Raw genomic sequence first — 15,825 nt, 5'->3', positions numbered from 1 at the left:
CTAGGAGACAAATTGACTCAGCAAGTTTGGACTTGATTGAGATAGTGTGAACAGCTTGCGCAAAAATTCAAAGATAGCTCATTCTGAATAGTCTCTGCATGTGGTTGGTGGAACTCATGGCTGCATATCTCCAGATGTGAAAGGAACCAGTGACTGCCTAAAGTAGAATCAACTTATTACTAGTGCATCTGATGTATGTGCATGCTTAGCAGCAAGCTAGAAGGCTTGAAGTCATTCATGATGTGTTCCCAAGTTGTGTATTTATGTCAAAGTTTGTGCAACTGCTTTGCAAACACTATTCATTTGCATGGCATTTACCTTGAATATGTTGTTATTCAGATCCTTCTTAATTGTTCAACCAATTTTTAGCTTGCTACGTCGATGGTGAACAGCTTGCTCAAAAATTCAAACTTTCCGCAATCATTAAACTTCTCATCTGATCTCACATGGTCCTATCACACAAATATAATTTGCAATAAAAGTCGCAAGTTAGTAGGATTATATACTCTACAGGAACTTTTACAAATTCTCAAAGCCCCTTTACACTCAGCAAACTACATAAATTACTGATTCGACCACACATGGAGTATGCCAGTCCTGTGTGGGATCCTTTTCTTGCCAAAGACATCAAGGCAATAGAGGATGTCCAAAAGTTTGCCCTCAGAGTCTGCACCAAATCATGGCGCTTTAATTACAATGAGCTACTTGACTATATATACTGTGACATACCTACCATGGCTAGCAGAAGAAAAATGGCAAAGCTATGCCTCTATTCAATATTTTATTTGACAAGGTTAAGTACCCAACCAAACCTGAACTGGCAAATTCTGCTTACCCAAACCATTATAGAAACCCCATGCAGCTCTTAAAACCCTTCACAAGAACTAACTATTTAAAAAACTCATTCTTCCCACACAATAGCGAGTTGGAACAAACTGAAAGTGGATAGACGCTTCCAGATAGTCTATAGACAATCTACTAGTTCACCCCGCACCCACACACACAAATAATGTGGGAATAATAGGCGGTTTGAAAGAATAATAGGATGTTAACTTGAGGATAAAAGAATAGCATAGCTAATAGGTATAATATCTCGAGCGCATAATCTACCAACCCCTAATCATAGATCCACTGTTCTATTTATGCATGCATGAAATAATTATTATGCAGTAGAGTGAGTAGTGAACAAGTCGTGTTAAAACTTGGATATGTCCAGTTAGCCAAATAGAAAATCATCTCACAATTCAATACAACAGCAATCAGTACATAATTATACATTACAATAATTATATAGGAGAACAGGTATTACAGCTAGGCTATATCCATGGTACAAACACAGCACTATCACATCCAGGTGAGTAGACACAGACAGACAGACAACCAGACAGACAGACCACTGTCTCAGTGGTTAATAACCTTATTATTTTTTTATAGTGAGAACAGTTGCATAATTATATACAACTGCAATTTGTTAATACAGCACAGTAAAGTCAGCAAGTTATGCATTCGAGTTTTACACAAAATTAATTGTCATTAAATTAAGACAGATATTGGAAAATTAACTTTGCATGCATGTGTAAAAACAATAATAGGCTACGATAATACTACATGTGTATATATACTATTATGATGCTAGTTAAGATAAAAGCAGCTGGATACAGTTCACTACATTATACTGTACAGAGAACAGCAATACGACTTTAACCTCGTGAGCTATAAGCATTAAAATTAATTACATGTTGCAGTAAATTCTTCTTTGTACATTCTGTTTTCGAATGCTATAGAGGGTGATCTAGTGGACCATCGACATAGCGATGAGCGTCTTCAGTGGGTGTGGGTAAATTGTCACATTCTGCATGGGCAGTAAGAATGATTAAACTATATAATTATAACAACATGCATGTTTTAGCATAATTATATCGTATAGAGGATAATTTCCGTGGGGCAAAATATGGTTTAACACTGAACCACGAATATTTTACCTACGAATGAAGCGACATTGCTTACCTTTACCTGCACTGCAAACTCCAGCCACGAAAATATTACCCACGAAATGTCTCAATACGAATATTTTGTCCCCCGAAAATTACCCGCTATACGGTACACTAAGTAAATTCAAAAATTGTGATGATCTTTGTGGGCAGCCATACTAAGGTACAGTATTTTTAACTATTACCTTATAATCTTGTTGATAAGCGCACATCAACTAATAGGCGCCTGGTTAGCAGACTAAGAGCCTGGATAGAAGGCGCATGGTTTTCTGCAAAGTTATCTGCCCAACAACTGGTCTCCACACTTCTTTATAGATGTTAACTACCGGTAGCTGTGTTACTGCTGTCAGATATAACTATAGACCTCTTGGAGACAAACGATCGAGCTATATCTAATGGAGATTTGCTTTATTGAAACGTCATGGGCGTGGTTAATCTCTATAAGCATATCCAGATAATAGGCGCATAGAGGCCTGCTCTTTTCGCTATAGGCGCATGCGCCGGCTTACTAACCGGTATATATCTATAATTTTCATACACTTACTGAGCTGCTCCGCTTCTTGAATTGGGTTCAGTAGCACCATACAGAGCTCAGTGTAGCCAGCAATGGATGTCAGTAGCCTCTCCACAATGGAGGACAGTTGTGAGAAGGTTGGCCTCTCCTCTGGATCCTCCCTCCAACACTGACGCATCAGCTTAGAACTGCATGTATAAGATTCTCATATAGAACATATTCACCCCATGCAGCAACAAAACAGATACAATCATTTTTTACCGAATGACCTTACTATAACGTTATGATTACGGGAAATGATCCTGAATCTATAGCAACGATTAGTGTTTTTTTTTGTCTTCGAAGATCACTTACAATTCAACTGTAACTATAGCGTATTATTTTTCAACTACTGTCTCATTAGCAGTTTTATATAAGGCTTAAGCAGTCCATGAAAGTGTCTAGTTTGCTCAAACAGCTCATTTTTGTGTCCACACACACACAAATCACTCTAACTCTGCTGCGTGTTGCGAATGCACGGAGTAATAATCAAATGGCATACATGCAGCGGCCTATAGCTCCCCTCAGTCTACCCGGATTACAAGACCTGTTTACAGGGGCTCGCTTGAACACAAAGCTCATTGAAACTGCCATACAATATAATATTATGTATACCACCCTGAAAATTTTTACTGAACTCAGGTATACACTCACATCTCAATGGCACAGGCTGCATTGAGAGGTTTTTCTAGTCTCCGCCCCTCTCCCAGCAGCTGGATGAGGGAGTGTGGGTCCACGGCAGGGTAGGGGGTCTTTCCTCCATTGAAGACTTCCCACATAGTCACACCATACGACCACTGGGCACATGGACAACATAATTATAACAACAATTATTGCCTTAAGCTAATACCATGCATGTATGCTGTACTGCATGACTGACCACATCAGTTTTCTCTGTGAAGATGGCATCGTTGAGACTCTCCAAGGCCATCCATTTGTAGGGCAGCTTCACATTCGCTCGGTCGTTCTGTCTGAAGTAGCCGCTAGTATAGACGTCCTCAGCCAGACCAAAGTCCCCCACCCTGATACCTCCTCCCGAGTCCAGCCTATAGGAATGTACAAGATGAACATCACACTATATAGATATACGTAGCAATGGAGGATCGTCAGGGTCAATTATAGCTGCTTCCAGAGGACTTAAATTGAATTCCACTCATCTACTCTTTCTTTATAGTATGTCCAATTCACGTGGAGCTAGTTGAGTGGAATTTTAAAGTCCTTCGGAAGACCTTTTGACAGAGACGATCCTCCTCTGGCCTCTTCCCCTCATGCAAATTGAGGAAGTGGCTGATGAGAAACAAGGAATCTTTTCATGTCTTAAACAGCTAGATCTAGTTAATATGTCTTCAAATTATAATTCTTGTTTTTCTGTACACACATGCAGTCGTCGATAGTTCACTCACATGCAGTTTCTGGCCGCAAGGTCGCGATGGACAAAGTTCTGCTCGGCCAAGTAGGCCATTCCCAGTGCTATCTGATGGCACATCTTTAGTAGCAGTTTCCTCACTTCCAGAACCTGTAGAAAATGTCAAGAGCTTCCTCACACAATTTTTGGTGTTCTGAAAAAGCTCACCACCTTCTCCTATAACGAGACTATATCCCCATAATCCTCAAATTGAATACTATAGGCTGGTTAAATTAATCGTTTAAGAGTAAATTGGAAGTAAATAATCCTGACTACGGTAGAAGATGGGAGTGTATATATAGTGTGCACCTTTGTCCTCCCTTATAACTATACACACACTAATCAGCCCCTTGATTGCACTCACATCTCTCCAGAGACACCCATGCAGACAAGGCTAGATACTGCCATGATTTTAAGCTATATACACACCTGATCAATCTCACAGTCATCATCCAACTCAAGGCTGCTCCTTTCTCTCTTGAGATATCCAATAACACTCCCGTTTGCCATATATGGCATCACTATGGCAATGCCGGGGCCAGCATCGAGACACACCCCAATCAGGGACATGACGTGAGGATGGTCAAAGTCCTGCATCTTGTTCACCTCACACACCATGCTCTGAACATCCGACAATGAGAACAGACCTGCAGAAGAACTGAGGTTATAATTGCAGAAATTGTAATCTGTTATAAGAATAGTGAAAAGAATAAATTCATGAATGACAACCATGCATGCATGCATGTATAGAACATAAAGTTAGTCGCTGAAAACAGTATATTAATTAAGCAAGCTATATGAAATCGTACCTTTCAGTGTCTTCACGGCCACCCCTTGAATAGGTACATTGTTCCAGTCTGTCAGGACTCCCTTGTACACAACGCCAAATTCACCTGTATAATTATAATTATATAGTTACACTCTCCGTAAATTATTTTAATGTTTCTTTACCTTGTCCAATTGCAGTACTGGAGAGCTTCAATATGGAGGCTGGAATTTTGATTGAGTCTGGGATTGACTCAGCAATCTCAACAAGTTCTGATTCTGTGGGTCAGTGAATATAATTATCAGTGCAAACTATAATATAGAACTTAACTTACTAATGAGTGCTGTATTGCCATCCATAGGAAATATGTCCTCCCGTGTTCTCCTGTAAATGAATAAGATAATTGAACAGCTATATACGGACTAGCTACGGACTACACACTAATTATTACGTATTAGCCACGATTTCCATCATCTGTTCATGCACAGCAATTGACACGATCTTCTTCCGAGAGTTCAGATAGAAACGAACAAAAATGATTAGCATTACACACACAATCATCACAATAACCCCCAAAACACTCGGGATGATGATCTCCAGTGGAACTGCAGCAGTCACAGGACTTGTGTAAGTCAGCTGCTGGTCCAATACTTGAGAGATGTTGCTCCCAACGTTCACCTGAAGGGACAGTATAATTTTAGCTAATATGCAGTTTAATAGTCACTCACTTGAATGATGGCTGAGTTTTCCCCTCCCGGGAGCTCCAAGGGGGCGATACAGATGATTTCGTTTCCTCTTAAACTACTAGGTGTCGTAGTACACTCCTCGCCTCCCACGATCACTCTTATCTCACTGGTCTCTACTGAGTCAACATTATCACCCTGCATGGATATACACACACGATAACAGTAGAGTCAGTGTACTAGCTAATCATACATACCACAATGCGTATGAGCGTCTCTGTGCCACTGGTGACCTCTTGAGAACTATCTAGTCTAAATTGAGAAGGATCTGGTTGGACGCTGATAAGGAAGTGTGCTTGTGTAATGAGTGGGACATCATCAAACCATAGGGCATAGTCCAATGGGGTGAGTGAGGTTGTTGTCAGACTAGGAGTCAAGCATGTGATGGTGGTATTGTCCACAACACTGCAGTTGCTCCTCTGTAGGGGAGGGACACAATAACGACACAACATATTCGACACAAGTACGTGGGGCATCGTTCTCTGAAAAATGTCAATCAAAAAGTTTGACCATCGAATATATATACGGCAGCTTACCAGAGGATCCCCCATTGGCTGGTATACCTCCAACACATGCTGCTGTACTACGTCCAAGTCCAGTCCAGTAAAGGTCAGTGTGATGCCTCCACTGGGAATGGTGTTGCTAGGAAACACAGCAGTCACATTAGGGTTGTTACGATAACTGAAGACCATTCCTGGATTGCTGACTCTGGCAGCATCAATGGACACTACCACCAAAGCAGTAGAGGTGAGGTTTGCTGCTGAGGTACTGCAACAAATCACTTGAGACTCGATAGATCTGCAGAAAAAAGTTTGAGCTTTGTTATAATTATAGAGTATCACTCACAATATTTTGCAGACGTAGTATGACTCGCTGACCTCTAGAAAGACTCTAGTGTCCTCCTGGTTACCCACGTTCAGTGCAGTACCCCTCACAACCACTTTAGTTCCCCCGGCCATGGGTCCAAAGGTGGGAGTCACACTGCTGACAGTAGGATCTATCGCAGTGAAGGAGCCACCAATTACAACGGCTACTCTAGAGTCAATAGTCAGAGAGAAGTCTTTTGACCCTTCTGTTAAAAAATGTGCAGTCTCACAGACAAACTGTTGCCATGGTATATAACCAGTGATGAGGGGAATGCAAGCCACGCCTCCTAATGTAAGGATGGAGTTCTGAACGTCAACAAAAGTTCTTCCGAAGTCAGTACCCCTCAAAGTGATTGCTGTACCACCCTCAACTGGTCCTGAGGATTAAGTATGTACAAATTTTGTATGTAATCAATAGTGAGTTAAGCATGCATATACTTACTACTAAAGTTAAAAAGGCTTAGTAATGCAAGTATGATAGATCTTTGACTACACTACATAATTATGACAATCACATACTGTATGTACGCAGGTATATACGTTCACTGCATTCTTACCTGACATTGGAGTGAATGAGTTGATGACAGGGGCAGGAGGATTGTCCCCCTCAGTAATGAAAGTATTGGAGCACTCTTGCATCACCTCACAACTACCCCCACACCACCCACATGCAAACTCTGACCCCATTCTGACTGCAATACATTCCAGATATCCACTGGCCAAGTCACGACAATCATACAACGTCACTATATGTGTGGGTGCGGGGTGAACTAGTAGATTGTCTAGACTACCTGGAAGCGTCTATCCAAATTATCCAAAGAATTATGGTTGACAGATACATATAATGATACCTGAAAGTTGTTGCATGGTGTTGCTCAGTGTGTGGTTGATGTCATTCCCCGTCCAGGTTACCATAACAACCACAGGGAAACTTCCAACACCAGGGGAAAGTGTGAGCTGTAAACCAAATCGTCAGTATGTAGCTATTATTAATTTTAATCAGGATGTGTTTACAAGTACATGACTGTGTGCATTATAAAATCTGCGTAGCCACACGAAGAATACTGACTGTGTGTGTGCACATGTGTGTCTGTTCCAGCTGTAACTGTTTAACGATGCAACAAAAACTAGTAGCTCTTTCTAGCTGTTGTTCTCTTACCAAAAACATGCAGCAGCCATTAATTTTAATGAGACTTGTTACATTAAGCTCCTCTTCCATAACACTGTATTACTCTTGCTCTAATATTATTTATTTCTTGAATATTACTATAGCGGAACACTTTCGTTAAAAAAACTATGCATTAATTTAATGTCCTATTCTATACACTCTAACATTCTGGAGCGAAGTAAAACATGCCGAGGCGCATTAACCATGTACAGCGGAACTTGGAACATTCATGTACATGTTAATCAGGCACGTAATACATGCAAGTGTTTATTGTAACTATAACAGTACAAGTGATCCTCTTCATTCCACTGGATAATTCAATCACATAAGCTACCATCACAAACTTATTAAGTATCTAATGTGACAAACAGTACAAGTGATCCTCTTCATTCCACAGTCACATAAGCTAAACAATCACTAAATACTCACTTGTCCACTGCCCACTGTACACAGGATGGAGCTCTCGTTCTCATACTGAGCTGTCAGACTAACTCCATTCACAACACAATAGTACTCAAAGCCATCTGTCTATATGGTGAGGGAAACTATGGAACAATCAGATATACAGGTCATGTTACTTACAGGGGAGATGAGGTTCCTGGTGGTCAGTCGAAGGTCCTGGGCCACCCTTACTGGTTGAGTGTACCCACCAGAGGGGGGCGTGTCCAACAAGGGGCACTCGGCAGTGAAGTCGTTGCCTGCAAACACCTGTACAGAGGGACGTATATACAGGTCATCATCACGTCACTGAGCTCACCTGTAGGAAGTGAGATACATTCTTGCAAGGAGCTGATGTTCCACTGCATTGCTTGTTGAGGTTACACCATCGACACGGATTATTTATCCCAAGACAATTCTTACAGCTGTATACAACGGTGTCATAAAGACATAATTATCGTATTTTCTCTATATAGACAATGTTCTTAAGTGTGTTGAGCACACTAATTAAGTTGTCGCACTTTTTAATGTTTTTAGTGTACATGCATTTGTTTTACTACACAGTTTACTATATCGCTATATAGACACGCCTGTGTAGGTTATTTGTGAAACGGTTGGCATTGTCCCAGGTTATTTTTCCATCCGATAATTATAAAGCAAAAACTCAGCCTGCATGGCTACACATTGCAGACAAACTACAATTTATATTGTGATAATCTTCAATCATTTATTTGTGGGAGTTGTATTTATGAGCTTATAATTATACTAGAAAACTAATTTGTATTTAATATACATGCATGTATGTGGATACCTTTCTCCTGCTGAGCACCTGTAGATGGTAAGCGCTTGGTTGGTGATATCAAATGGCTCATTGAACAGAGAGTTTTGAAAGCCCAGGTTGATGGTTGCAGTCACTCCAGGGTAGTCAGGTACCAGTCCTTCAATATCACAACTGAACACTGTTCCTGGGGTGACCTCAACAGCTGGTACTATGATGGGTGGGAAACGTCCTTCACTGTCCGCCAGATGACAGTAGAAGCTCTCTCCAGGAAGGAGGTTAGGCAGGCCGGGAGAGGTCAGGGTCACTGTGAGCTGGGGGGGAGGGGGTCGTTTATATGATATCAGACACATATACACACAAGTCTTACCTCAGTGGCAAGAATCTCAGGGTCAAGCACAAGTTGCATAGGCTCCACAGTAGCAGCAGTAAAACAGTTGGCATTGTCCTGTGTCCATCTACTAGAAATACTGGAGTTCTGACACTGCGTCTGACGAGAGCACTTTTTCTCCACCACACACCACCCACACAGCGGGTTGAGGTCACTGGTACAACTAGTACAGTCTAAACGCTGGAAGCACTCTTCAATCGGTATTTGGAACACCTAGCAGAGGACAGAGGGGAGGCAGATGGATAGGGTAGGACATACATGCAAACTTTAACTCACAGAGTTCCAAGAGGCTGCTGTGATGTAGTTTAGACCCTCGTGCCATGACAAATGTAATACATTAGAGGCCAATTGCTGATTGTAGAATGCACTATCGGGGCCCAGAGTCGATGTACCACTGACATCGTACTGTGACAATGACAAACAATACCATGATTATACACAATATATAGCTGACTCAACAGAACTGCACTTACTCCTCTTATAATGGGCTCATTAGTTGCCACAAACACAAAGGAAAAATGCTCCACTTTCACAGCTACTGAAGCTATGGCGATAAAACTCTTTCCAAAGTTGATACAAACTGGTGCTATTATGTCAATACCACCATTTAGGATAAGAAGGCCGACTGGACTGGGTGTGTCACATCTGTTCCTTGTTTCCTGGAAAATATATTATGTGATTTCTATGTTATAGGAGTATGCAAGTATAGGCAATACAAACCTGAGGCTGAGGCAGAGTATCGCAGTTATCTGAGCCTGTTCTCCATGGTAAGCCAACTTTTTCTCCAACAGTCCGTGACACAATACAAGAGTCATATTTAGCGTCCATAGCTTCATTGACAGCAGTGATATTGACCACACAAATAGAGTTAGTACCACCGTAGCAAAGATTTATAACAGCAGTGGGTCCAGATATCCCACTGAAGTCCTCTGCTAGTGACACTGCACATAAACAAGTATCTTCAGTGATCGTTTGAAAGCCACAATTGATTCCCAGTTCATACAAAGCAGTCACTCCACAGGTACTTGGGCCTCCACAATCAGGCATGTTGCAAACACGTAACAGTCTTATAGCTAGTGCACTAACAGGTTGAAAGTCGACGACAACGTAATAGGCAAATCCACCACTCACAAAACCACCATATGCATAGAATTGTCGTGAAAAGTCACTATCTTCCAAAACAAATTCATTGAGTTCGCCTGATGGATTGTTGTCAGACGATCTATTGAAACCTTCTCCGAATTGTTTCAGTACCATCCCATAATTGTCTTCTCCAGTGTAGAAAGTGTCTCTTGACGCAATGATAGCTACTCCAAAATCCAAACTTCCTATAGCATTACTGACACTCCTGATAGGACCAGCAATGAGGTTACTTGCATTGTAGACAGAGCAAGAGAGATCATTTAAACACACCACCAACATCCCAGTAGAGCTCAGGGAAAGTCCTTCGGTAATGACAGTATCTCCTAGATCAACTCTCTCCTCTTGTATTAGCTGAGCATTCAGTCTATACAGATAGTTGTCTGCAGCAAGGAATGTTCTCCCAGTGGAGTCCACTTGCAGTCCTGGGAGAGTATCAGTTTCAGCATAATCATAGGAGAAATATTGAGAATGAGCTGCTCTTTGCAGCAAAAACAAAAATAAGAGTGACAATAACATAGCTCTACTTCTTAGTCTTACTTAGCCTCGATCCCAGGCCGAGTTTTCGCTTTTATAACGGTTAGGCGAACAACTGGGCCTGGTACTAGTTGTCTGCACATGCGTCAGTCGTTTGTCAGATTCTGACGAATGGATATTCTCGTTCACTTTTGTGACATTTATATTCGTGTACTATCGTGTACTAGAAGTCAGTTCCCGTTTTATCATTATTGGAATGGCTCTTAGCTGAAGCTTCTCTCTTCTCTGAAGCTTAGAAAACATTATTCTGAAGACTGAACAACAAGGGAAAAGGTATAAAGCTTTGTCAAGCTTGTTAAGGTCAGATATTTTTGTGTGGGCCCTATGCTATCATGTCAAGTCGTGTTCATGTTTGGTATTAAAAGATCTATAGTATCATCATTAATATGGTGGATCAAGTGAAGAGTGTGAGCTAGAGAACTTGGTGCTGCCATCATCAGCTCGTCGACAATGACACTATAACCTGTTTAATACGAGAAATTTAATATGTACATGTATACAGTAGATCTACACGTATTTTGAATGTCTACTTCTCTGTACAGGAGCAATGGCTACTATCCAGCTATCCCAACATTGTTCCTCTTGGCCATACTAACGGACAAGACTGGACAGTTTAAGGTAAGGGTTTAACCGTGTTTGGTTTCTTTAATATTGTCCTATACTTACAGGACTGGAGTATGACCTGATCGTTTGAGTGTTGCTGGGTAGCTCAGAGGCATCAAGAGAATCTACGTTTTCTCAAGCAAAGTTTAACTGAGTTACAAGTTGGGGCCTAGAATCAGAGAAGTCCAGCAGCCTGCTAAATCGTTGAAACGTAATTTGAAGGCATTCAATCATCTTGAAGTTGCCCTGGGTCACTGTAATCGTGCTGCAGCACAACTGGCAACTCCCCAGGCCCTTGTGAAGCAGCTCCCTATGTGCATCTTTTGTGTACTCACTCTGTGCATTTTCTGTGTACAAATTTCTATTATTGATTTATTAAATATCTTTGCCGACCACAAATACAATGAAAATTTGACGCATGCGCAGACAACTAGTACCAGGCCCAGTTGTTCGCCTAACCGTTATAAAAGCGAAAACTCGGCCTGGGATCGAGGCTAAGTCTTACTCTATTCTAGAGTAAAGTATCAATCACCGGACGTCATCATATGTCGGACACCGATATGGTCAAAACTACAAAAGATACAGACACCATTCAAAGACCATTTTAAAGCTAATGTCTTATGCTATCTATTCTCCAAATTGTGTAGCTATACTGTGAAAAATGTTTGTTTTATAGCTGAAAGAAAACGCTGTCCGGTGGTAGCGATTGTCGGACAAAAACAACATAAGTTCGGACAGTGCTGATATTCTCACCAGTAAGGACTCCTGCGAAAATGTAAGAACTGAGCACTATAGCGGAACTCTTTAGCTAGCTGCAGACCAAAAATGAAGCTCAAACTCCTATCAGGCTCTGCACTACACTCAGTTGAACTGGTAAAGGTCTATTTAGAACCAGCATCTACTAAGGTATAGCATTATCATTTCATAAAGTACAAAATTCAACGTATATAGGTATGTAATTTATTGTCTTCAAGAATAGAACCTCTACCAATAATTACTATATCTCCACTTCTGTCTTTTCTAACACGTACTGAACAGGGGCGTAACTAGAAATGTTACGGGAAGGAGGCTTGCGCCCCTGCAAATTGTTTAACTGGAAACCACACCCATTAATTATTGCGTAGAAGCGCATGACAATGCTATTTACTTGCTTTTCTTCCCTTTTCGTCATCAACAAGACAGTGATAGAGCTCATTTCTGCTTATTCTATGTACCTAGTTGGCTGGTTATCCAGAAGTTAGCTAGCTAGCTATTAAAAGCGAGTCACATGAAACTTGAAGTTCAATAGTACAGGAGGCAAGAGCCTCCTCTGCCTCATTGCTAGTTACACCCCTGCTGAACAAAAAAGATGTGAACTTGCACCACTGAAATTACTAGGATTGGTCAAAAACAAGTGAAGGGGAGAGTGGCCTTATGTCAATCACAACATCATGAACAACATTACATTGTTATGTTCCCTACGTTGAGACTCATTGTTGTACATGTAGTGTCACTTTGTACTTGGAAAATTGCTGTATTGCCAAATTGTTGGCATGTCATGAATAATTGATTAGTATGCTCAAACAAATTTAAATCATCATACCTTGAACACTAGCTATATAATATAGTATGTATTATTATTTTTGTAAATGACCATGTATGTACAATATTTAACCTTGGCAACATGCTACATGCATGTATACGCTATTTTTGTTTGATTCCCGTCAACTACTCCTTGGATTGATGTTTCATTACCTCTACTGTAGAATATGACTATGTACTGACGCCCACTGAAGCTTCTCATCACTATGGTAACCTTCCATCAGCTGACTGTCTAACAATTGAGAACAGTGCCTATGGCCTCAAGGAGGAGCAGTTCAGTAAGTGTATTATAGACACAATCTGTTTAAGACTTTTGCCCTAAGATTGTAAGGTCTTCCTATACGTATGATTGTACTATAGTAGTGGCTAAAAGCAAAAATACTGTGCCTTTTCCGTCTACTGTATACTATACTGACTATGAATTATTAATGTTGGGAGTTATGTCAATAATTACAATTGTTTCATCTATACGATTTTCTTTCACTGCAGACTATGTGTCCACGCCTACTGAAGCCCCTCATCACTATGGCGACCTTCTGTCAGGTGACCCTCTAACAGCTGAGAACAGTGTATACGGCCTCAGAGAAGAAAATTAATGACTACAAACAGACAATAACTTTTGTTTAATGGCCGAATGACTCTCCTGTATATTATAACTGAGCTGAATTATGGTATATAATTCTACCATGCAGTATAGTGACAACCCATTAAATTTTAGTATTTTAGTGACGTTGAATCTATATTGTGGTAGAAGAATTTCGTAGTTTTAATTTTGTATATTGCTCTTAAATACGACTCGAAATCTACGAAAATGTCCACCATACGAAATAACTCGCTATATGGGTCCAAACAAGGAAAGGGTTGTGGAGTGATGCAACTGCCTCAAGACCACTCCCCTTGCATTTGTAGTCACAAAAACACAGATAGCCATAGGATGTAAAAACGCTAAATTACAGATTTGAGAATGTTGAAGTTATGTTTGAATGATGTGTACTGGACAGCACTTGAGACGTTATGTGCATGGTAACTTGTGTTAGATGAATGGTCAGTGGCGTATAGGAAGGGGGGGTGTCTCCAGCTAGGGGCTGGAGCCCCCCATCTTTCTAGGCTATTAAGTAGAGATGACTTATTAAATGTAGATATATATAGGCATGCAGGTCATTGGTATAACATAACCATGACTTTGAGACTTATGAAGGTTGTTATACTTCCCAGCCAGCTAATAATTATAAAACTGAGAAGCACTATAATTATTCATGTGCAGTAAAGCGTGATATTTATTCATCAATTTTGAAATGTCCTATATTGCATAATTTTATAATTATATACAATACCTACATGTAATACTAGGTCTGACAGTAACTTAAGTATTAAATTGCATGTTACTTGCGATGTTATATCGCTATAAATTATTCATATCAGTAACTAGCTTTTAAACCCACCTAATTTCCTATAGTTTGTGAGTCAGGTTCAATATTTCTCCAGGTGGCTATGGTAGTCGCTCCATGCAGTAATTGGATATCACATAGAATTTAAAATATGTCTGTTTTCAGCAATTAGATGAATTAACTCTTCAAAAGAGATACAGGCATTCACTTATAGGTACGCACATCAATTAAGAAAAATGTGTGGATACATGGAGTTTCAAGTAATGTCATCGTAATATTTTTATTGAAACGTGTGTAGGCAGGGAGTTTCAGGAGTTGATTCATCGCAGTATTTTTAGAAACATGTGTACAAGAGCAAAGTCATTGTAGTGTTTTTATTGAAACATGTGTACAAGAGTATAGAGTATTTTTATTGAAACATGTGTACAAGAGCAAAGTCATTGTAGTGTTTTTATTGAAACATGTGTAGGCCGTGAGTTTCAAGAGTAAAGTCATTTCTACATGCTCTGGGATTGATTCTGATGCAATCTAATTTGCGTGTTTCAGTGGTGTCTAGGTATCACATGCAGTATATACTGACGTCACGAAATCTGCAGTAGGCCCTGATAAATTATGCTCGGAATAATTTTTGCATAATAGGTGTCTAAATAATAATTGGGAATAATAGGCACAAATGTCCATTTTTGGTAAAGATCATTACATTACGTTTTGCATAACGACGTTTTCATAACAAAAATGCTAAAATTGAGGATCAGTTCAAGTCAGCATGAGAATCATGATTATATTAATTATGTCGTGTGTCAGTTGCATGTGTGTACATGTGCATGCTGTGTTTATGTCTACGTTTTAATTTTGATATGTCGCATTTTTTTGCACTTTTATGAGAATAATTGGATTTTTTATGAGAATAATAGGTACATTTTTCAAGAATTAGAGAATAGAATAATGGGTGAAAAAAAAGCATAATTTATCAGGGCCTAATCCGCAGCCACTTAGAATCTTATCTGATATGCTGACTGTGCAACATGAGTCTCTATACACGGAGTTTGACCAGTCTACTGTTCACCTGCAACAGTGACGGCTTGCGAGTCTAAGCCCTGGCCTGGTCTGTTGGATCATAGATAGAAGAGTGATGGTTGGAGAATGCCGTTGTTGACCTGTGTCACTTTCATCCATAGTACCATGCAGTTTACTTGTCGCTGGTTTACTATATAATTATAAAGAGTTTGCTTTACGTTACTTGCTTGTACAAAATCAGGAGTGTGTATAATTATATCGATCGTCACGCTAAAAAGCTTCGCTCTGCTTTATTGAAAAATTAATGCAAATGCATTTCAGTTCAGCTAGACTTATAGTCGATCTCTAAAAATTATATATAGCTAGATAGTCTATAGCTATAACATTTTGATGTATTGCACATTTATTTCATCATTGCTTGTTGTTAAAACAATGGACATCATCACTGACAGCAGTATTT

General features: G+C 40.1%; 1 protein-coding gene and 1 long non-coding RNA gene across 3 annotated transcripts; one reads left to right on the top strand and one right to left on the bottom strand.

Annotated features, from left to right (window-relative positions):
- Positions 1-1,538: 1,538 nt before the first annotated feature.
- LOC135345208 (hepatocyte growth factor receptor-like) lies at positions 1,539-14,593 on the bottom strand. Of its 2 annotated transcripts, XM_064542584.1 has the most exons (25): positions 14,403-14,593; positions 9,820-10,664; positions 9,573-9,758; positions 9,376-9,504; positions 9,079-9,312; positions 8,742-9,022; positions 8,250-8,355; positions 8,075-8,200; positions 7,922-8,020; positions 7,176-7,281; positions 6,882-7,070; positions 6,305-6,701; positions 5,995-6,256; positions 5,656-5,877; positions 5,444-5,596; positions 5,167-5,393; positions 5,050-5,099; positions 4,901-4,993; positions 4,759-4,842; positions 4,379-4,596; positions 3,948-4,060; positions 3,425-3,590; positions 3,199-3,341; positions 2,536-2,693; positions 1,539-1,852 (listed from the first exon to the last, which is right to left on the bottom strand). In XM_064542584.1, the coding sequence occupies exons 2-25, from the start codon at positions 10,519-10,521 to the stop codon at positions 1,779-1,781; spliced, it is 4,518 nt and encodes a 1,505-aa protein (XP_064398654.1). In that variant the 5' UTR covers positions 10,522-10,664; positions 14,403-14,593; the 3' UTR covers positions 1,539-1,778. The 2 variants fall into 2 exon arrangements, with proteins under 2 accessions (XP_064398654.1, XP_064398653.1); XM_064542583.1 differs by lacking the exon at positions 14,403-14,593 and having other exon boundaries at positions 9,820-10,803.
- On the top strand, positions 11,892-13,735 carry LOC135345338 (uncharacterized). Its single transcript, XR_010397711.1, has 3 exons — positions 11,892-11,994; positions 12,056-13,238; positions 13,450-13,735. It is a non-coding gene; the product is annotated as an uncharacterized LOC135345338 (long non-coding RNA).
- Positions 14,594-15,825: the final 1,232 nt, after the last annotated feature.

The sequence above is a fragment of the Halichondria panicea genome, chromosome 12 (genome assembly GCF_963675165.1).
Source record: "Halichondria panicea chromosome 12, odHalPani1.1, whole genome shotgun sequence".
Lineage (NCBI taxonomy): Eukaryota > Metazoa > Porifera > Demospongiae > Suberitida > Halichondriidae > Halichondria > Halichondria panicea.
This window is presented reverse-complemented; position numbering and strand designations above follow the sequence as displayed.